This window comes from Gorilla gorilla, chromosome 12, assembly GCF_029281585.2.
Source record: "Gorilla gorilla gorilla isolate KB3781 chromosome 12, NHGRI_mGorGor1-v2.1_pri, whole genome shotgun sequence".
In the NCBI taxonomy this organism is placed as follows: domain Eukaryota; kingdom Metazoa; phylum Chordata; class Mammalia; order Primates; family Hominidae; genus Gorilla; species Gorilla gorilla.
In genome coordinates this window covers 65,547,121-65,568,668 of record NC_073236.2, presented here as the reverse complement: position 1 = coordinate 65,568,668, position 21,548 = coordinate 65,547,121, and the positions used below count along the sequence as shown (strand labels likewise).

The following is a 21,548-nucleotide window of genomic DNA, read 5'->3' as shown; positions in this document are numbered from 1 at the left end:
AGTAGAGATGGGGTTTCATCACATTGGCCAGGCTGGTCTCAAACTCCTGACCTCAAGTGATCCACCTGCCTCGGCCTCCCAAAATGCTAGGATTACAGGCGTGAGCCACTGCACCTGGCCTGTCCTACAGTCTTATATCACAACAGGTTGTGCCAAGCTAGGAGCTTAATCTGTAAAATACTTGAGGCAGGGATAGGTTTGTCTGTTTTGGCTTTTGGCTTTCATGCAAGCAGAAGTAGCTCCTGCTCTAGGCAGCTTGAGGCAGAAAGAGAAGAAACAATTGAGTTGACCTACCTCCGTCCTTGTTCTGCCAGCTGGCGTTATTCTTTTGATAGTTCTCTGGAGTTTAAAGAAGTTTAGATAGTTTGCTGGAGATGTTTTTGTAAGTGATGTATAGCTTATGTCTATAATCCATGCCTGCTTACCTAGATTATTAAACGTGGAGCAAGATGACCAGACAGGATTAAATTTTATTGAATTACAGTTACAAGTGGAAGAAATGACTGACTTACTGCATGGAGAAGTATTATGTCAACCTGTTAAAAGCTATGGAAATTAAAATGTTCATGTATATACAAAATATAAATGGCATGTAAGGTAAAATTACAGTGACCAATTTACAACAAAGAAATTAACAGTAGTTTTCCAGCTTGTTTGATTAATCAAGCAGGTTTACTCTTGAATCCATAGCATTTCTACAATTTAATTTGGACAAAGTTCTATTCCAGATCAGCCAGGTTTTAAAACTGAAATGTGTTAAGGGTGGATTGTTAGCTTCCCCAGGATTGGTGTGGATGATAAATACTTTTTTAAAAAATTAATTATTATTGTTTAGAAGACATGGATTCCAGCTGTCTCCCTGGCTGGAGTGCAGTGGCATGATCATAGCTCACCGCAGCCTTGAACTCCTGGACTTAAACGATCCTCCTGCATCAGCCTCTGAAATGGCTGGGACTACAGGTGTGTGCCAGCATGCCTAGCTAATTTTTAAACATTTGTTTAGAGATGGGTCTCACTATGTTGCCCAGGCTGGTCTTGACCTCCTGACCTCTGCTGATCCCCCCACCTCTGCCTCCCAAGTAGCAGAATTACAGGTGTGAGCCACTGTGTCTGACAAGAATTTATACTTAAGCATAGGAGATGGTTCTGGATTAGCTAAGAAATTCTGCTCTCAGTAAGAGTAGAGGTTTGGAGCTTTACCTCTTGGCAGTATCCCTTGGAAGGGAGCTCTGAGATTAAATGTAATCAAACACTTATTGAGAGCTTTCTATGGACCAGGCACTACACTAGACTCTGGGAATTATAGAGGCAATTACCTGTCCTATACTCAAGGTGTTAATGACCTAGTGTCGTTTTTCTTTAAAAAAGAAAGCACCTGCATTTGTCATCTTGAGCAAATATAGTAACTCTAACCTTAAGGTTCAAGTGATTTACTCAAGGTTCAAATCATAGTTGTTTTGGAGAAAGTAAGTGTCAGATGCACTGTGGCTGTCAGGGTCATAGTAGGCATTAAATCAACATGGTTGGTGTTCATTAAATGTGGATTGAAGGTAAAATGACTGACCTTAAGTTTCATGAGGAATAGATTTGCTTCATTGAAACTGGTTTTTATCTTCCCAAATAGTTTTCAATCATTCCTTTAAAGTACTAGGTTGATTAATATTGCAAAGTTGTAATGTAAAATGTGACATTACCTCTGTCTAACCTGTATTGTTCACATGAATGGGAGTTTGACTTTGGGAATAAACATTGAAAATTTGCAGGGAGGACCCACCCAAATGTATAATGAAATGTGATTCCAGGTATGAAAAACCAGTGATACTAATTTAAAGGATCATTTTGATTTAACATGTGGTTTCAAATTTCACTTTAACAAGAACTATTTTATTTTAGAAACATTTATCCACTCAGATGCATTGGTTCTTTCATTAACAGAGTTTTGGAACTGGCTTTTCAATCTGGGAAAGCCCCAGTCACACTTCTGGAGCAAGGCCCATAATGCAGATGGTTCAAACTTTTTTTTTGTTTGGATACGGAGTCTCACTCTGTTGTCTAGGCTGGAGTGCAGTGGTGCCATCTCAGCTCACTGCAACTTCTGCCTCCTGGGTTCAAGCGATTCTCCTGCCTCAGCCTCCCGAATAGCTGGGACTACAGGCGCATGCCACCACACCCGGCTAATTTTTTGTAGTTTAGTAGAGACGGGGTTTCACTGTGTTGCCTAGGCTGGTCTCGAACTCCTGAGCTCAGGCAATTCACCTGCCTTGGCCTCCCAAAGTGCTAGGATTACAGGCGTGCGCCACTGTGCCCGGCTGGTTCAAACTTTTCATATAATCCTTAGGAAATTGGATGTGACAGGGAGAAAAGATAGGACCTTTTCAGCATTTCTTAATATGCAGAATTGCCAAATATTCCAAAGATGGTCTAATGACATAAAAGTATATTACAAGTTTGTTCGAGAACATCTATATTTAAATCTAACCTTTAAACAATTTTAAATTGATATTTGTTTTAAATATGAATTGATTATTGCCCCTTTATCTTAGCTATGGTTTGGGGAAACAAGCATTTTTTTATTTCCAAAGAAATGTTAGAATTTCTATGCTGAACTGCATTTTAAAATAAAATATAATATTTAGCTTTAGGTATTTTAATTACTACAAAGGGAAGGGGAGAGCTTTGCATCTAAGCAATACTTTTCATCAATAGATCTCCAGTTTTCTATAGGCAGACGGACTCCCTCTGTTTGATAAAGAAGGAAACAGGCACGGAGAAGTTAAGACCCTCCCAGTGAAGACTAAGCCAGGCTCTCCATCTCCTATCTGGGAGAAGCTGCTTCATCCTAGAGGGTGGTCTCACTGTCAGTTTCTCTTCGGTATTTATCCATGTCTGTGAAGTCATAGTCTGACTCCATCTCTATCTTCACCTGTGGCACCATGAACACTGGGTTCCGTGAGTAGTTGAAAGCAGGTGAAGCTGGACAGGATATTTTGAAGTGCAAGGTGATGCTGAACGAGAAGTAGGAAAGAAGAATTATGTAGTTCTTGGTGTTTTGAACCCATCCCCTAGAGCAGGGCTCTAATGCAAATACTTCCATCTTCGCTTCTGAACTCTCAGCACATGCCAGAATGAGCAGTTTCCTATTGGCTTGGCCTTCAGCCATAGTCACGCATCTGGTCTCACCCTGTAAACCTATCTTCACATTGCTGCCAAGGTGAACTTTTGAAATCACAAATTTGGTGATTCCTCATTGGGTTCAAAGAATCTAAGCTCCTTAGTGTGAGAAGACAGGAGTGTCTTGTCTTCTCACAAACACAAACACAGTCTTCTGTGTTTGTAGTCCTGCCTGCTTAGTTTGCCCCATCCATTGCAGTGTTCTTTGCTCTTTGGAGGTGTGTGTGTGTGTGTGTGTGTGTGTGTGTGTGTGTGTGTGTGTGCGTGTGTGTGTGTGTGTTTTCAAATGGTACTTCGGGCCTGTGTCCACTGCCTGAAATGCCTTTTCTTTTCTCTGCCCCGCTCTATGTCTGGCAGATTCCAGTTTCCCTTTCTTAGATTCTCAAAACGAGGCTACTCCCTCCCTGTGTGCTCCAATATTCTTGCACAGGGTGCTCTGTCTTTGTTTGCATGCCTTTCTTTCCACATCCTCAGGGATTAAGCATCGCACCTGGTAGATCATTGATGCTTAGTCTTTGTTAAACCAGATCATGTTGCAGAGCCTTTCACTGAAACAGAATCTTGCTATTTAGTGGTCTTTGCCTCCATCTGTTTTCAGAAATTCAGTAAAACACCAATGAGGTTGGGAGATACCATCTCCAGTTACCAAAGTTTCTTCATTTCTGACCCTGTCTTAGGGCCTTGTGTAATTTAACAGGGTTTTGGAAACCCCTAACCTGGTCCAAATTTTCTCTCTACTGCCTGAAATTGGGAGCAGTCAGTCAATTTCATGTAGATTATTTTATAAATGAAAATAAGATAGACAGACTGCTTTTCTCATAATACCGGTGTATACTAATGTATAAAGATCAATGGCATCACATATATAGGAGCCTGACTGGGGAAGTGGGATGAGAAGGAAGGTGGAGATTAACTGGGACAGGTGACACTTTGGGATAGAGCATCTTTGGGACTGCTGCTTAGGGAGGGTTGAACTGGGGAAAAGTGTGTCGTTTCACCCTGGCATTGGGATAGCAGCTTTGCCTTATAATTCAGAAGATTCCCTGCCCCGTTTCCCCAAAAATCTCTTGGATGAGTGCCCTCTGTGCCTGGAGATTGATGTTCTAGACTTGGGATAGCCTGTGCTGTAATTACTGTTTGATCCCTGTCCATTCTAGGGCACAGGGTAGGAGTGGGACTGCCCCTGGCATCTTCCCAAGTAACAATGAAGTAAAGCCTTTCTTGCCTCTAAATGCATCTTTTCTGTGTTTGCGCCCACTATATCATCATCAGGGGGTCTCACCTTTTTCACGGGTGGCTTCTCATGAAGAACAATCACATTGTTGGCATGGGGGCTCCTGGCAACTGGCCTTGAACCTATTCTTAACAGTTCCCATCTCCAGTTGATCTCTGATGTTGGCTTTCCTCCATACCCTTTCTGACCTTTGCTAATTAACCCTGCTGTTAATTCATTCTACAGAGTACCCCAGGGTTTCGATCCTTAGCGTTAATTTAACCTGGCTTTCAGTGATATTACACTTAAGCCATGCCTAGTTTTTCTGTTTTCTTTTTTTTTTCTTTTTTTGAGATGGAGTCTCACTCTGTTGCCCAGGCTGGAGTGCAGTGGCGTGATCTCGGCTTACTGCAAGCTCCGCCTCCCGGGTTCACGCCATTCTCCTGCTTCAGCCTCCCAAGTAGCTGGGACCACAGGCACCCACCACCACGCCCGGCTAATTTTTTGTATTTTTAGTAGAGACGGGGTTTCACCATGTTAGCCAGGATGGTCTCGATCTCCTGACCTTGAGATCTGCCCGCCTCAGCCTCCCAAAGTGCTGGGACTACAGGCGTGAGCCACCGCGCCTGGCTTCTGTTTTCTTTTTGTCAATATTTCCTTTCTTTTTTTTTTTTTTTTTGAGATGGAGTCTCACTCTGTTGCCCAGGCTGGAGTGCAGTGGCGCGATCTCGGCTTACTGCAAGCTCCGCCTCCTGGGTTCACACCATTCTCCTGCCTCAGCCTCCCTAGTAGCTGGGACTACAGGCACCCACCACCACGCCCAGCTAATTTTTTTGTATTTTTTTAGTAGAGACGGGGTTTCACCATGTTAGCCAGGATGGTCTCGATCTCCTGACCTCGTGATCCACCCGCCTTGGCCTCCGAAAGTGCTGGGATTACAGGTGTGAGGCACCGCGCCGGGCCACAACGTTTACTTTCAATTTTTGTTCTACCTAATCTTTTATAAGAATTTCCTTTACTAAAGTTGAATACCTTTGTGTGTTGTAACCATGTTGCTAAGTCAGTAAGAAGACATATTTGTTTCTTGGCCCTGAATGATGAGTCAGGTTTGTCAGCCTTTGACTCCCAGTTGGGGGCCAGCAAGGGCCTTCTACTGAGAGGACAGCTAGCTTGGGAAATCCTAGACCCTCCACCTTCCCGGCCATTTCCTAGTCTCTTACCTAATACGCAAGGAGTCTACCTAACAGTGTTTACCTTCGGTCAAGTTCTGTGTCACTGAAGGAAGAATCAGAGTGAGTAACTCCAACTGGAAGATCTTTTTCCTGGCAGGAAAAAGAAAATGTCAGATGTGGAGCAGGTTTGAGCACCATATTTCTCCGGGCTTCCCTCACCATTTCCTTTCTTTTCCTTCTCTAACCCTAGAGCCAACACTATGCAAGAGGAATACGGGGCCTCAGAGATGTGTGGCTTCGGGCTTAGTTACTCCTTCACCCAGAAGGCGCTCAGCCGGGGCTAGGGGGTGTGAGGCATGGGAGGGCCAGGGAAGAGAGAAATGGGAGTGGGGGAGGAGTCTGAGAAACTCAAGATCTTGAGGTACCTATGATGGACAGTGCTGATGGGAAGGATGCCCTGGCTACCCACCCCTAATCTGTCTTTGAGGGTGGCAAGCCCTGTATTAGAAGCACCGGGCTCGGGACTAAGGTAGGGATCTTTCAGAAGACCTCGGGACAGTCTATGTTGCCTGGATGACAGGACTGGCCACCTATAGGGAGCTGAGGCTGGGAGGGGTTAAAGGCAGTAATATAATCTCCCAGGATTTCCATAAGCAATGCCCAGTCCCTCCTAGGCAGCCTCCCTCTCAGCTGTCTGCTGAGAAGGTGCTGAGGATTCACACAGAGGCACAGCACAACCACCACGAGGACCTCCAGTTACGCCTGACTTATAACCCAAGTGCTATGCTACCTATTTCTCTAAAGGGGAAAGCTTGGTTCTGAGCCCTCAACCATTTCAACAGCCACTGGAAAACATGGGAGGCCTGGTGGGCCATGTTTGGACTGATGTGGTCTGAAACAACATAGAAGAGGGTCAGGAGATGCCACAGGGATCTGGGGAAAGGAAGGAATGAGGGATTTTGCCTCAACTAAAGTGAGAATTAGTCATTTCAGTCTGCAGGCTTTGCTCTGGGGTTTCCATCTGGTTGGAGTACCAGTCCTGGTGGCCCAGTTCTCTTTGATCTCTGCCAAGGACAAAGGTCTAGCGCAGGGGTCCTCAGCCCCCAGGCCATGGAACAGTAGCAGAACCAGGCCGCACAGCAGGAGGTGAGCATGGGCGAACAAGCATTAACCCCTGTGCTCCAGCTCCGGTGGGATCAGTGGCAGCAATAGATTCTCATAAGGGTGAGAACCCTATTGTGAACTGTCCATATGCGGGATCTAGGTTGCGTATTCCTTAAGAGAATCTGAGGTGGAACAGTCTCATCCCAAAACCATTCCCCACTCCCCTACTGGTCCGTGGAAAAACTGTCTTGCACAAAACTTGTCCCTTATGACAAAAAAGTTGGGGACTGCTGCTCTAGCATCCAAAATGATTAGATCCCCCTGAGTTACAGATGAAAGTTCCTAGGGGAAAGACATGGAGGACTAGTAGTAAGAAGGGAGAGACATCATGTGTTTTACTTACTGGCAATGCGGTGGATACCGTTTTGGGGATCTGATTGGACACTTTCCATGGGAATCTTTATAACCGAGGGAGGAGGGAACTGGGGCTGGAGAAAAACAGTGGGAAAAGAGGATAAACACCAACACGACAACTTGGCTTTCTTTTTTTTTTTTTTTTTTGAGACAGAGTCTTGCTCTATTGCCCAGGCTGGAGTGCAGTGGTGCGATCTCGGCTCACTGTAACCTCTGCCTCCTGGGTTCAAGTGATTCTCCTGCCTCAGCCTCCCAAGTAGCTGGGATTACAGGTGTGCACTCCCATACCTGGCTAATTTTTTGTATTTTCAGTAGAGACGGGGTTTCACCATGCTGGCCAGGCTGGTCTTGAACTCCTGACCTTGTGATCCCCCCTGCCTCGGCCTCCCAAAGTGCTGGGATTACAGATGTGAGCCACCGCGCGTGGCCAACAACTTGGCTTTCTTGCCAAGATGGAAAATGCATGCATGAACATTGCAAACCACCATTCTGTTCACCTCTAAACAGTTAGGGGGTGCTGCAAATACCCTGGGGTCCACTGAAGGGGAATGGGCACAGTTAGCCTGCTATCCTATACACACCATCAGACAGACCGGAACTCTTCCAGGAATGTCACTCATCAAAAGAGTTTTATCTGTCACAGCAACCAGTCACTTGGGAATGAACCTCACACAACAACTGTGTTGCTATAAGACAAGTAAAATGAATTTGTATAAATTGAATCCTGTTTTTCCATTGATATATCATAATTCAGAGATTCTTTTTCCCAACCCTGTAATAGTTCTTGGCATGTGGTAGCCACTCAGATATTTATTGAAAGTATCAACAAAAGAAGTATTTGTCTTTAAAAGGCACTTAGTCTCTGTTTCTTTGTTTTCAGAACCCACCTTTACAAATCATCTACAAACACATGCATTATGGGACTCTTCCTGGAAGAGCACAGTAATTAAGGACCAGGGGAGTTCTGACTGATCAGAAGATGGTTTAATCACCACCAGCCAGTCAGAAGGGATTTGCCTTGAACAGGTTTCATCTGCACAAGGCAAAATCACGAGAACAGGACAGGGTGGATGCAGGGACGTGAGTTTGGGTCAAATTGGGAGATTGGGAACCAAGCACAGCATTAGGAGATGGCACAGGCAGCTTAGCATATCAGAAACCAGCAAAGTCAGGAATTATTTTCTTAATTCCTTCTTAGAAATGTAGCTACATGTCCATTTTGGGTAAGTCACTTCCTTTTGCGGGGACAGTTTCATCATAAGTAATGAACACGTGAATTAAGAATCTTTCTGCCTTATGTTTTGTGATTCACTATAATTTCTGGACTGGCCCCTTGTCTGTTGACTCCCTGAGTGTTTTGGGGATGAAATGGGAAGGGACCATGGGAGAAGAGGGACAGATGGGGCAACCATGTTGTCCCAGGCATCTGGGAAATGTAGCCAGTCTCCTTTCGGCGAGGATACCTGCCTCTTTCCCCATCTTTGTCCTCAATACCCTAGGCAAAGGCGCAAGCAAAACTTGTTCCCAGCCCTTCCTGCCTGTCTGGAGTCCAGTCTACTTATAAGGCCCCATTAGACACCTCTCCCCAAGTCTGCTCCACTCTTTGGAGGTCAGTCTTCATAACCTCCTTCCATGCTGGAGCTGCCTCCCGGCCCTTCCCACAGGAACCCGCTTGCTGTGATCACGGCCGTAAAGCCCACAGTGATGGAAAGAGTGGGCATGGCCAGTCACCTTTTCCCTGGACAGGGAGTCTCATTCACTCTGGCCCACCCTGAGGATATTCACATAAACAGAAGAGCCCTCAACACCCCAGACCAAGACAAGCAGATGCCCCAGCCCATCCTGGACTGGGCCGAGGCACTGCTGCAGGCCACCCAAGAAGCCGCCCTCTCCCTGTCCCTGGCAAAAGTGGAGAGAAGGTCTCTCGATTTCTCCTCTGTGCCCCGGCCTCACATCTTCCCCACCTCCTCATCACAGTCCTCGTGGGCCCCTTTTTTTCTCTTCCTCTTCTTGTCTGTCTCCTTTTTTTCCTTCTCTGGGAGGATGTTGTCAATCCAGGCCAGGTCGTGCTGGGAAAAGATGAAATCCAGAAGCCTTCGAACGATGATGAGGCCCAGGATCTGTGGTGGAGAGAGACTAAAGTTTTGTGAGAATTTGGAGAAAACTGTGGTCTCAATGCCCAAACTCAGGCATAGATTTTTTTCTCCCTCAGTCGGCTGAGTTCAGGGACTTTTTGTGGTGTCTTTGGAGCCGTCTCGAAGCTCCCATAAGCCATTATTCACCTTCCCTCCACCGTAGTTCCTCTTGTCTGGCCCCCCAGGTGAGTGACCATGCCTACCAGTGACCAAGAGGGATGGAGCCTGTGACAGCCGAAGTGGGGAGCCTCAGAAAGGCTATGGGCTGGAGAACTACAGTTATTCTTTAAATTAGTGGTTCTCAGCCAGGCGTGGTGGCTCACACCTGTAATCCCAGCACTTTGGGAGGCCGAGGTGGGCAGATCGCCTGAGGTCAGGAGTTTAAGACCAGCCTGGCCAACATGGTGAAACCCTGTCCCTACTAAAAATACAAAAATTAGCCAGGCATGGTGGTGGGTGCCTGTAGTCCCAGCTGCTCAGGAGACTGAGGCAGAAGAATCGCTAGAAACCGGGAGGCGGAGGTTGCAGTGAGCCAAGATTGTGCCACTGCACTCCATCCTGGGCGACAGAGCAAGACTCCATCTCAAACAAATAAAATAAATACATAAATTAGTGGCTCTCAAACTTGAGCATGCACCAGGACCTGGAGGGCTTGTTAATTAATACACAAATCACTGGATTCCCCCAGTTTCTGATTTAACAGGTCAGGTAATGCCTGAGAATTTATGTCTCTAACCACTCTGTACATTTGCCAAAACTCACAGACCCACACATTGAATTTTACTGTATGCAAATTAAACAAAAAAAATCAATAGGTGGAGGGTGTGGGTCTTGCCCTGCCCTATCTGGCTGTGTGTCCAGGGTCACTCTGCTCATGCTCTCTGAGCCTCATTTTCTCATCTGTAAAGCAGGGTTATTAGTGCTTTGGGGGCTGGTGTGGAGTCAGTGGAACAGTACTCAGTAAATGCTAATCATGACTACTACTGCCTTTCCTTTCGCCAGCTCTGAGGCCCCTGAGGGCACTGGGGGGAGGATCTATCTCCCTTTCCCTGCAGTGGGGGTTCTCAACCCTGGCTGCAGGTCTATGCTCACCTGTGGACCTCATAAAAATACCAAAGTCTGGGTTTCCCAAGAGATTCTGATTTGTTGATCTGGGTTGATTTTCATGGGCAGCCCGGGTCAAGAACCATGGACTAGACCCCTCCCAGCAGTGTGCACTTCAAGTTCTCCTCAGTGTCCTTACTTTGGCCCCTACCCCAGAGCCCTCAGGCTTTCCCCAGGCATTTGCTGACACACTCCAGGCTCCTGGCAAGGGCCTGGGTCACTGCCCTCGGTGAGTTATCTAGGGGGCCAGATGCAACATGTTGTTGGCTTTGCGTTCTTTTCACTTCTTATTTTGGAGTAATTTCAAACTTATACAATATTTGCAAGAATAGTGAAAGACCTGTAACCTTTCCCTTGCTCAAGCTTTATATATACCATCATTGGGTTTTGTTGTTCTTAATCTCTGACCCTCGTTCTTCCCCTGCCTCCCTACTTCACTATTTAGCTTTTTAAATTTAGCTATCTTGAATGGTGGAAAGATCTATATTTAGCATGCATCGACTTCTGAGACTGGTTGGAATTTTGGCAGTGGGAACTCGGTCTCCTGGTTGAACTGATTTTCTTTCTCCGTCCCTCCCTGAGCCAGGAGGTTGGGTGGCTCCTGGGTTCTCACTGAGCGGCTCTGACATTCCTTCCTCCGCCTCCTCTCTGCCCCACCCCACACCATCTGGCCTGGACTCACAACTCAAATCAGGTCATTCTGTGCCAGCCTCCGTGACCCAAGGGAGCCAGGCCACAGCTGACGGGAAGGCAGAAGATAGCAGGAGGGGAGGTTGCGCTGCACCTCTGGGTTGCCCAGGCCAACCTGCCGGGCAGGAGGGGGAAGCCCGTGCCCACTTTACCATGACCGGGAAGATGATGGCAGCCACCGTGGATTTGAGGATCCAGAGCACCGCCAGGCAGAGGATCTGCACCAGGGTGAAGAGGTGGATCCGGCGCAGCGGCACGTGCCGCAGGAAGGCATGGTCCGGCTGGTGCTTGGCTGGCATCAGGAAGAGCTTGCAGCGTTCCCAGAACTAGGGGGACAGCGGGGGCTCAGCCAGGCAGCCAGAACCCGAGGACCCGCTGGGTCCTGGGACTAGGGGAAGGGGTGCCTGGGTGGGGTCTCGGAGAGGGGAAGCCCCCTGCTCAGGCCTTAAGGATGCACGGGAGGGGGGCTGGAGGTGTCTAGGCGGATGCATAATGGGGTCTTAGAGAAAGGGTCCTGAGCCCTGGGTGAGGGGAGGAGCCCTGGAGCTGGCCACAAAATGGACATTGTCCATATTCAGGGAAAGTGCAAGTTAATTGTAACACAAACTGTTTAAGAATTCTGGGATTTCACAGTAAATACAGAACAAAACAAAAATGTTTTCTTCTGCATAGTTGCCTTAGGGAAGAGAGAGAGGTACAGTGAAATGCTCACTGGAGTCAGCTTCTTCTGGATTTTGAATTCTGACCCTCCGGTCCCCATCTGTAAAATGGGGATCAGAGGACCTAATTACATAGATTCAATTATATGAGGCGTATGAAGTGCCTAACATATTTATTTTGCCTGATAGCCTCAGTAAGTGGTAGTATCATTATTACTATTATTCTTTCATTGAATTAGGACAATTGGGGACAATTGGGACAACTGAATTGGGGGTCTTGGTGACATGGAACCAGACATGGAATGTTGACTCCAGATCATGAAGGGATCTGGAGGGAAAGCCTTACCTGGATGCCATTCAGGGAGGCCACGCCCATGTAGAGGAAGACTCCGTACAGCACCGGCAGGGGGATACACTAAAATGAGAGCAGAGCTTTGGATCGGCCTCTGCCTGGGGCGGCCCTTGGCCACCCTGTTCTGAATGACAGTGGCTCCTGACCACAGAGGCAGCTAGAAAACTGGATATTTGGGGGAACCGAGAGTCAGCAGAACTGGGATGTGGGCAGGGGTGAAGATGAGGGTCACTGGGGCTGTACTGCCCCTTCTCTGGCTGGGGTAGCTGGCCCAGCATGCAGCTGCTCTCCTGGCCTGGCCCCTCACTGCACCATGCGGAGGCCATGTGGTCTGGCTAAAGAAATGCCTTCTGGAAAGTGAGAAGACTCCACAGACTTCCCCCTCCTCATTCCTGCCTAGCTTCTTCCTACCTCCAGCCTCAGTTGAGGGTCCTCTAAAACTGCTCAGCCTGCAGGGGCATGGGGACCTTTAATGAGCTGATCTACATCAGCAGCGAGTACCCGGGACACTTAACAGAAATCACACATCCGGCCGGGTGTGGTGGCTCACACCTGTGGTCCTAGCACTTTGGGAGGCCAAGGCAGGTGGATGACCTGAGGTCAGGAGTTTGAGACCAGTCTGGCCAACATGGTGAAACCCCGTCTCTACTAAAAATACAAAAAAATTAGCCGGGTGTGGTGGCGCATGTCTGTAATCCCAGCAACTCAGGATGCTGAGGCAGAAGAATCGCTTGAATCCGGGAGATGGAGGTTGCAGTGAGCTGAGATCGTGCTACTGAACTCCAGCCTGGGCGAAAGAGACTCTGTCTCAAAAAAAACAAACCAACCAAACAAACAACCCTCCCCCACAAAAAAACCAAAAAAACAGAAATCATGCCTCATACACAATCACATACAAAAGAAGCAGAACAAAAGTGTGTAAACTAATCAGCACTCATCACCAACTAACCACCAATAGTTTGGCGGGTATCCTTCCCTCCAAACTTGCACACAGGCAATTTGTTTGCTTTTTCAAAAGTGGGATCATAGAATTCATCCCACTCTACAAGAATGATTCCAAATCTTCACAGCCTTTCAAAGCATTCTTCCGCTGTCTCTCTCAGCTGTTTCTGCCCCTTACCTTCTCTCTTTCACCTGCAGCTGTGGCTCCCCATGGTGAGCAGAGGCTGCTCCTCCTTGTGGTCATGTTAGAGCACTCTGGAGAGCACAGAGCACTATGCCAACACTAGAAGGGCTTTAGAGGAATTTTTGGCCCCTAAAGAAGTCTGTTCTTAGATTTGAGCTTTTTTTTTTTTTTTTCTTGAGACAGAGTCTCGATATGTTGGCCATTCTGGTCTCAAACTATTGTTCTCAAGTGATCCTCCCGCCTTGGCCTCCCAAAGTGTTAGGATTACAGACATGGGCCACCATGCCTGGCCGATTCGAAGGTGTTTTTTTTTGGAGGGGGGACGGAGTCTCACTCTGTCTTGCCCAGGCTGGAGTGCAGTGGTGCAATCTCGGCTCACTGCAGCCTCCACCTCCTGGGCTCAACCAATTATCCTGTCTCAGCCTCCTGAGTAGCTGGGACTACAGGCATGTGCGACCATACCTGGCTATTTTTGTATTTTTAGTAGACACAGGGTTTCGGGTTTCACCATGTTGGCCAGGCTGGTCTTGAACTCCTGACCTTAGGTGATCCACCTGCCTCGGCCTCCCAAAGTGCTGGGATTACAGGCTTGAGCCACCACACCCAGCCTGATTTGAGCTTTTTAATGCAAATACTTGTATGTTAAACAGTGTCAAAATTGACATACACAATGGCACCTTAGAACCCTCTCTACAAAAGTAAGTAGTCCCTGGCCATTTAAAATATATTTTTCAATAAACAAAATGCTTGCCCTCCTGTGTGTAATTTGTTTCCCCCACAAGGGAAATATCCCTTAAAAAATGCCAGCCTCCTACTTACTGCTCAGGTATGCCCAGCACCAATTCTCAAGCCAGAAATATTTTCCATTGTAAATACATCAGCCAGAATCATCATTCTTTAGCGTTTGTTTCTTACAAGGTCACCTCTGAATGAGATTTTTTTTTTTGAGAAGAGGTCTCACTCTGTTGCCCAGGCTGGAGTGCAGTGGCATGATCACGGCTCACTGCAGCCTCGACCTCCTGGGCTCAAGTGATCATGCCTCACATGTACCATCGTGCCTGGCTAATTTTTGTATTTTTTGTAGAGATGGGGGTCTTGCTATGTTGCCCAGGCTGGTCTCAAGTGATCCTCCCACCTCGGCCTCCCAAAGTCCTGGGATTAGAGGCATGAGCCACCATGCCTGGTCATGAGCTGTTTTGAGATATTCAAAGAGGAAAAATAATATCGGCAAAAGGTTGAGGCAATTACAGGTAAACTTAATTCAAGAAAGGAAAGTCTTACGTGGGCACTGATCAAGGGAAAGGGAGAGTGATGGGCGATTGGCTGGAGTGGAGAGCAGGGAAGCCTGGTGGGAACACCTTGCTTTCTGGAGTCTCTCCAGAAAGAGACCCTTGTGGGGGACGCCTGCCTCCATTGTACCCCTACTTGACTTAGTCTCTTAGCTGTTGTGGTGGGACATAAGCAAGAGGAGCTTCAAGCTGTGTGGGAAAAAGTCACTCGAGTCCCAAGACTTCCTGAGCTCAGGTGATCCTCCCACCTCAGCCTCCTGAGTAGCCGGACTACAGGGATATACCACCATGTTTGGCCTCCTGCTGCAAGTTTTAAACTTCATGAGCCCCAAACCCTGGCAATGTGGACACACACCCCATTCAGGAAGTTCCTGATCTAAGCAGGGCTACAACTTGGCAGAACTTTCAGAGGGAAGAGTATCCTCCAGAAAGGTGAGAGTGGCCCTGGGATGGGTGGGAGAGAGGATTGGTGATGATAAAAAACTGCAGTATCACAGAAAACGGCGGTGACAGTGTGGAAACATTGCTTTGGCCTAGTAAGACTGTGCCTTTCTTTTTCTTTTCTTTCTTTTTTTTTTTTTTTTTGAGACGGAGTTTCGCTCTTGTTGCCCAGGCTGGAGTGCAGTGGTGCGATCTTGGCTCACTGCAACCTCCACCTCCCGGGTTCAAGCCATTCTCCTGTCTCAGCCTCCCGAGTAGCTGTGATTACAGGCACACGCCACCATGCCTGGTTAATTTTTGTATTTTTAGTAGAGACAGGGTTTCACCATGTTGATCAGGCTGGTCTTGAACTCCTGACCTCAGGTGATCCGCCTGCCTCGGCCTCCCAAAGTGCTGGGATTACAGGTGTGAGCCACCATGCCCGGCCAAGACTGTGCCTTTCTTAGGGGGCTGATAGGCCAGTGATCCCTAGCCATGTGGGGACCCCCTCCCTGCCTAAGGCATCCGCTCTGCTTTCTCAGGCGACGAGGCCCTAGGTGACAGTGCAGGACCTCACCTTTAGGATGGGAGCCAGGAAGACAGAGATTCCTGTCAGGATGAAGACGATGATGCCGGTTACTCTCTGTTCCCTGGCAGAGAAGAACACATGGTCAGGGTGTACCAGGAAATGCCTGGTGACTACTCTGGCCCTCCTGCCCCTCTGTGGGCACCTGAAGCTTGTGTCCAAGGCCATGGCCTTGAGGGCTTCTGCGTGAAGCTCTGCCTGGTTGCCTGAGGCCCAGCTGAACCATATGTGGGAAGACAGGCGGCCCCTGACTGGGACAAGGGCATCTTGCAGGGGCATTGAGGGAGGCCGCTTAGTGTAGTGGCTCGTAGCTGGGGGGCTTGAGCAGGACTGATGTGGACTGGATCCTGGCTCTGCCACTTGCTAGTTATGTGGCATTGGGCAGGAGCCTGCCCATCTTGAGCCTCAGTATATGCAGATAATAATGGCACTTATTGTGAGGATACATGCGAGATAAAATGCCATTACTCTGCCCTTTGATTTTAAGATTTCGCTTTTGTGGGGCACAATGAATGAGGATCTGGGGAAGGGGACACCAGCAGAGCAGGTGTCAGGGGTGGGAGGCAGGTGAGCCCTGCAGTCGGGCAGAGAAGCCTCATTCGGGCAGGCTGGGCGGTCCAAGTATCTCAAGATAGTGGGAGAAGTTCTTAGGGCAGCCACGTAGGAGAACGCCAGGGTTTGGTGTGGTCTCGCCCTGGAGGCCCTAAGGGGCTGAAGATGTACTTCTCTGCCTACCATGGGGCGTGAGAGAAGGGGCAAGTGAAGGAACAGGAGTGACAGGCAGGGCCACAGACTGGGGAGCGGGGATGATCCCAGGACAGCCTTCTGGAGGAATAGAGACTGAGCAGGACCTGAACCCGCAGGAGGGCCATCGGGGCAGTAGGGGCCTGGAGGGACTTGAGGAAGAGGAAAAGGGCAGGACAGCACGAAGCCTTGTGGGGACCTTGGGTGGCCGATGAAGATGAGTGTCTGCCACGTGTGCATGTTTATGGATGGGGTATGCATACTGCTTGGAGCCCAGTAGGTAAAAAGCCCCACTTAGAGCTGGACTTCTGTCTCTCTCCTTCCCTCCCTCCAGGGATAGCACTCCTGTCCCTGTGGTTCTTGGGCTGTCAGAGCGGGGGCCCTTTTTGTCCACATCCTTTTGTGGCAGGCAAAGCCAGCTTCCCCTCCCCGAGTGGGCCCCTCCCCATTGGGTGATCCCTAGGCCCTGACCCCTCCTACCTGACTCCCAGAAACTGGGGCTGCTCCCCAGGGGCACTGGTCTCTGTCTCCATCTTGAGGCTGTCGATGTGGGCGATGGAGATGACCGTGGCAGCCACGTACCAGGGGAGCCCCATAAAGGAGCACAAAGCCATGAGGATGCCCACCCAGAACAGGTCCAGATGGTAGCCGGCAGCCTTCTGCAGGAGCGGGGTTGGGGGGAGGGAGAAGTTTCTGGGGAGCCAGTTCCTCCTGGATGCAACCATTCTGTGGAACATGGTTCAAGGCCCCCCTGCCTTCCAGAAGATACTGAAGGGGCCTGAGGTGCTCCTTGCAAGGATTGCAGAGGTGGGTGTGTCCTGCCACCCCAGCTGAAAGGGTGAACTGCCTAAGGGGTATGGGTCATAGAAGAGAGGGATGTTCAAGCTTGGAGAGGCCCTGGGTTTGGGTCTCTGGGGAGAAGGGCCCAGAAGGTGGCCACAGGGTCTTTGCGGTTCCTGAGGGGCCCCAGCTGGGACAGGCCACACCTAAAGTGGTCCAGACCTGGATGGGGGAGGGGGTGACCCGAGTCTTCTCAGGCTCACAGGCTGGGTGGGGAGTTGCAGAGACCAGGAAGGCTAAGGAAGTTCCTCTGCCTCAGTGTTCTAGGCTGAGCCCCTGTCAGGATCTGCTGATTCTCATAAGAACTCGAGGTCACTTTGGGAAAGACAGAGAGCCTGTGCCCAGTGGCCCAGCCTAGTTTGGTCCTGGTCCTCAGAAAGTCACTCCAGCCCTGGTGGCCTTACCCACACCTGGAGGTCACATTTCCCCCTCAACACACCAAGTGGGAACTCTAGTCTCTGTCCTCATATTTTCCTGGCCCAAAGTACTGAAAGAAGCATCATGTCCTTCCTTCGCTCCTTCTGACTTTGTGGGAAGAAAGAGGTTATGCCTCTGCTCCTAGTACCGGCCTTACCTTCAGTTTGTTCTCCTTCCGGTTGACAATGACGGCAGTGATCTGCTGGTCCATGAAGATCAGGATGGTCACCAGCAGGGCGGGCAGGATGCTTGCTGGGTATACCCACCACGGGTTCTTCCCAAAGGGGGCCACGAACCAGCCTCGGTCAGGCCGCGTTGGCTGAGTGGGAGCAAACAGAGAGGGGCCCTTTCCTCTCTCCCTTGTCCCAGGGCACTTGTCGCCTGGCCTGCTGTCCCACCTCCTCAACTTTCCCTGACTTTGGGTACTTTTCAAGTGCAATCTTTTCCCTTAAACACCTTAGGTACCTGCAACTGTAGACTAAATTCAGACATGGGAAGGAGCATGCATGCAGTGTCTGTAAAACTAAGGAGGTAATTTGCTGCAACAGCCCTGGGGTTTGTCAGGAAACATGGAGGTGAAGGTCAGAGGGCAGCCAGGAGAGAGAGCACAGTCACCTGCTGCAAATAACAAACAGCAGGAATGAGGCCCAGCAGAAAAGAATAAAGAAATGGGTGGGCCCAGGGCCAGCTGCTTCTGCCTCTCCTGAGTCGCCTGTCTGGGAGCATTACAGAATTGTCTGTAAAATGCTGAACATCAGTTCAGTCCTGCATGTTAAGAATGAGGAGAATATATAAAAAGACTTTGTCAAAAAACAAACAAACAAATAACAACAAAAAAAACCTTAAAGACAGGGAGGGTAAGTTCTAGAATCTGGACTCCCTACTCTGGTGAGATCGTTGGTGCTCCTTTTTTTTTCTTTCTTTCTTTCTTTTTTTTTGTTTTTGAGACAGAGTCTTGTTCTGTTACCCAGGCTGGAGTGCAGTGGCGTGATCTCCGCTCACTGCAAGCTCTGCCTCCCGGATTCATGCCATTCTCCTGCCTCAGCCTCCCGAGTAGCTGGGACTACAAGCGCCCGCCACCACGCCCGGCTAATTTTTTTGTATCTTTAGTAGAGATGGGGTTTCACCGTTACCCAAGATGGTCTCAATCTCCTCACCTCATGATCTGCCCACCTCGGCCTCCCAAAGTTCTGGGATTATAGGCGTGAGCCACCGCACCTGGCCGGTTGGTGCTCTTATGAGGGAGTAGGGCTGAGTTTAGCTACAAGCATATGTCACCAGTTCTAACTAGTGGGTAATTTCTAAGCAGTGGTTCTCAAACTTGAGCATATCCAAGTCACCTGAAGGGCTTGTTAAAATGCAGATTGCTGGTCCCACCCCCCAGCTTTTCTGATTCCACAGGTGGGGCCGAGAAATTGCATTTCCAGCGAGTTCCCTGTGACTGTGATGCCATGATATTGGTCTGAGGACCACACTTTGAGAATCACTGTTCTAAGGGATCAGTTTCAATGGATCCCATTTGGCCCAGCTTATAGATTGCCAGAGGTCAGGGAACTGGAGACACTCAAATAGGAATCAAGAGGCTTCTGCTGGGTTGGAGGGTGAATCCCAGTGCCTTCCTCACCTCGTGACTATAGATCAGGATTTCCTGGTGAATATGTTACCCCTCCCCGCCCTAACTCAAAGGACTGGCTCCTGGGAGCCTGTGTTCAGGAAAGGTGGCACACAGAGAACTAAAATGGTCTCTTGGCCAAGAGGAGAAGAGAGTTTGATCAGCACAGAGGGGAAAGAATCTGCAGCTGGTAGGCAGGCAGACTGGATGCCCAGAGCGAGGGAAAGGAGCAAACCTTGATGACACTGGGCACATGCAGCTTGGGAGTTTCTAGGCCAAAACAGGCATCGATTCCACAGAACATCAGGATGGAGAAAACAATGGAAAAGTCAGCCACCAGGGCCCGGACCTGCAGACAGGAGATGAGCAAGTAAAAGAAGTGAGTAAAGCACCCACCCAGCTCCAGGCAGCCCCAGTCCTCAGGCAGCAAAGAGGTGAACTATTACAGTCCGGGCTCTGAAGGCAGCAGAACTAGGCTCAAATCCAGGCTCTGCTCCTTGCTAACTGTGTGCGCTTGGGGAAGCGTGTCATCTCTCCAAGACTCAATTTCCTTCTCTGTAAGATGGAGATGATGGTAGTATCTCCCTCAAAGGTGTAAGTGAACTGTGACACATTTAGAGTGCTTGGCATATGGTGGTCAATGTGGGAGCTGTTATGATCCATATGGCCATGGCAGCCACTGCTGAAGATGTGTTCTGGTATGACAGTCTGAACTGGGGCACCCAGCAGGTATGATGAGGGCAAGGGCTGGACTCTGAAGCAAACCTTAGTTCCTACAAGCCTGTGACAGGTTGTTGTACCCCACCTGGGCTAGGAGGGAGGCTCCCCAATTCCACTGGGGACCATTGGCTACTCTCAGACCTTTTGTCCACCAAGAGTCTCTTGTTCCGCTGTTTCCCAAGAGGCCCTTCCTAGGCCAGGTTCTGAACCTGGAGGCCCTTCCTAGACCAAGTTCTGAACCTGACCTTCCTGCCCATTCTGAATCAATGTCCTCCGACCTCCCCTCCAAACCAACTCTATGTCCAGAAGTCTCAGGACAGATGGTCCCCCAACGTCTACCCTGTGGCCTTTTCAATATCTTTTCAAAGAAGGCAATTTGAAGGGCAGGGGCAGGTGACAGTACATTGACTTCATTCCCTGCATCCCCCTTTTCTCTTTAAATTTGTTATTAACATAACATATGTAATTGGTTAAAAACCCACATAGTGGAAAATACTTATGGGGAAAAGCAAAGTCTCCCACCTCCCCTTTTTTCAATCCAGCCCCGCCTTCCAGATCTATCCACTATGTCTGCTTGATTTTACTTGTTCCAGAGGTTCCCTCCATGTCATTAACTAATATGCATATACTTTAATATTTTCATTTACTAATTTAAGGGATTATCTATTGATAAGAATTTACCTTTACTTACACTGTGCCTCCTGTCCTTTCCTTATTCCTAATCTTTGATAGTTAATTTTAAGCTCCTATGGGTTTCCTTTGTACTTTCAAGTGATAATAATTAAACATCTCCTTCCATTAGCTTTGGCTAATATCTCTCATTCTCCATCTTGCAAGGTGAGGACCACTGCCTCTATCCTCCTACCACCTCTCTCCTCCTCCCCTCTTCCTTCCTGTGACACCTCCACTTTGACCTTTCCATTGTCGAAGCTGAGAACAATCATTTCTTGTTCCGTAAACACATGGCTTGTGTGTTTTATCTGTAAGTCAATTCCAAAAGTTGAAAATTAGTAACAGCTTTATATTATCATGATCATATAAATATTAGTCACAGCAGAACCAAGTAGTGTGCTGGGTTTATACTTCCTTTTCTATAATATTCCTAGCATATACATCAAAACCATATGAATGCTTATTAAGTTAAACCACATGAACTTGACTTTTTTTGTAGGTTGAAACAGTCAAATATGGGCAACTTCATATGGTCCAACCTAATCAGAGAGTGTCAGTTGCTCTCCAAATTGGATGTATCTGTCTACATTCCCACCTACTGCTTTCCATCTCCAACATCTGGTGTCCCAAGACCTTCATCTGTCTACCAATCTGATGAGTATAAAATGGTGTGGCCTCATTCCTCTCTGCAACCGGAAATTCCAGAAGGCAACTGAGCAATTTTTTATTTATTTATTTTTTTTGAGACAGAGTCTCTCTCTGTCGCCCAGGCTGGAGTGCAGTGGCGCAATCTTTGCTCACGGCAAGCTCTGCCTCCCGGGTTCATGCCATTCTCCTGCCTCAGCCTCCCAAGTAGCTGGGACTACAGGCGTCCATCACAACGCCTGGCCAATTTTTTGTATTTTTAGTAGAGACGGGGTTTCACCATGTTAGCCAGGATGGTCTCGATCTCCTGCCTTCGTGATCCGCCTGCCTGGGCCTCCCAAAGTGCTGGGATTACACGCGTGAGCCACCGTGCCTGGCCCAACTGAGCAATTTTTAAGTAATGTGATGGAAAAAATGTTGTTGGCACAAGAACTTCATGCCACATGAATTACTTTTCATCCTG

General features: G+C 48.5%; 1 protein-coding gene across 3 annotated transcripts in view; it reads right to left on the bottom strand.

Annotated features, from left to right (window-relative positions):
* Positions 1–450: 450 nt before the first annotated feature.
* Positions 451–21,548, bottom strand: part of SLC4A5 (solute carrier family 4 member 5) — a 144,031-nt gene continuing 122,933 nt past the window's right edge. For 2 of the 3 annotated variants that reach the window (XM_019020982.4, XM_055378109.2), the window contains 10 exons: positions 19,284–19,397; positions 17,594–17,755; positions 16,660–16,838; positions 15,427–15,499; positions 12,009–12,077; positions 11,156–11,329; positions 9,039–9,194; positions 7,064–7,148; positions 5,639–5,706; positions 451–3,005 (listed from right to left, as the gene is read on the bottom strand). In XM_019020982.4, coding sequence (XP_018876527.3) covers positions 5,672–5,706; positions 7,064–7,148; positions 9,039–9,194; positions 11,156–11,329; positions 12,009–12,077; positions 15,427–15,499; positions 16,660–16,838; positions 17,594–17,755; positions 19,284–19,397 — 1,047 coding nt within the window. In that variant the 3' untranslated portion in view covers positions 451–3,005; positions 5,639–5,671. Of the gene's footprint in view, positions 3,006–5,638; positions 5,707–7,063; positions 7,149–9,038; positions 9,195–11,155; positions 11,330–11,715; positions 11,764–12,008; positions 12,078–15,426; positions 15,500–16,659; positions 16,839–17,593; positions 17,756–19,283; positions 19,398–21,548 lie in introns of all 3 variants that reach the window. The other variant, XM_063695780.1, reaches the window with a different exon arrangement.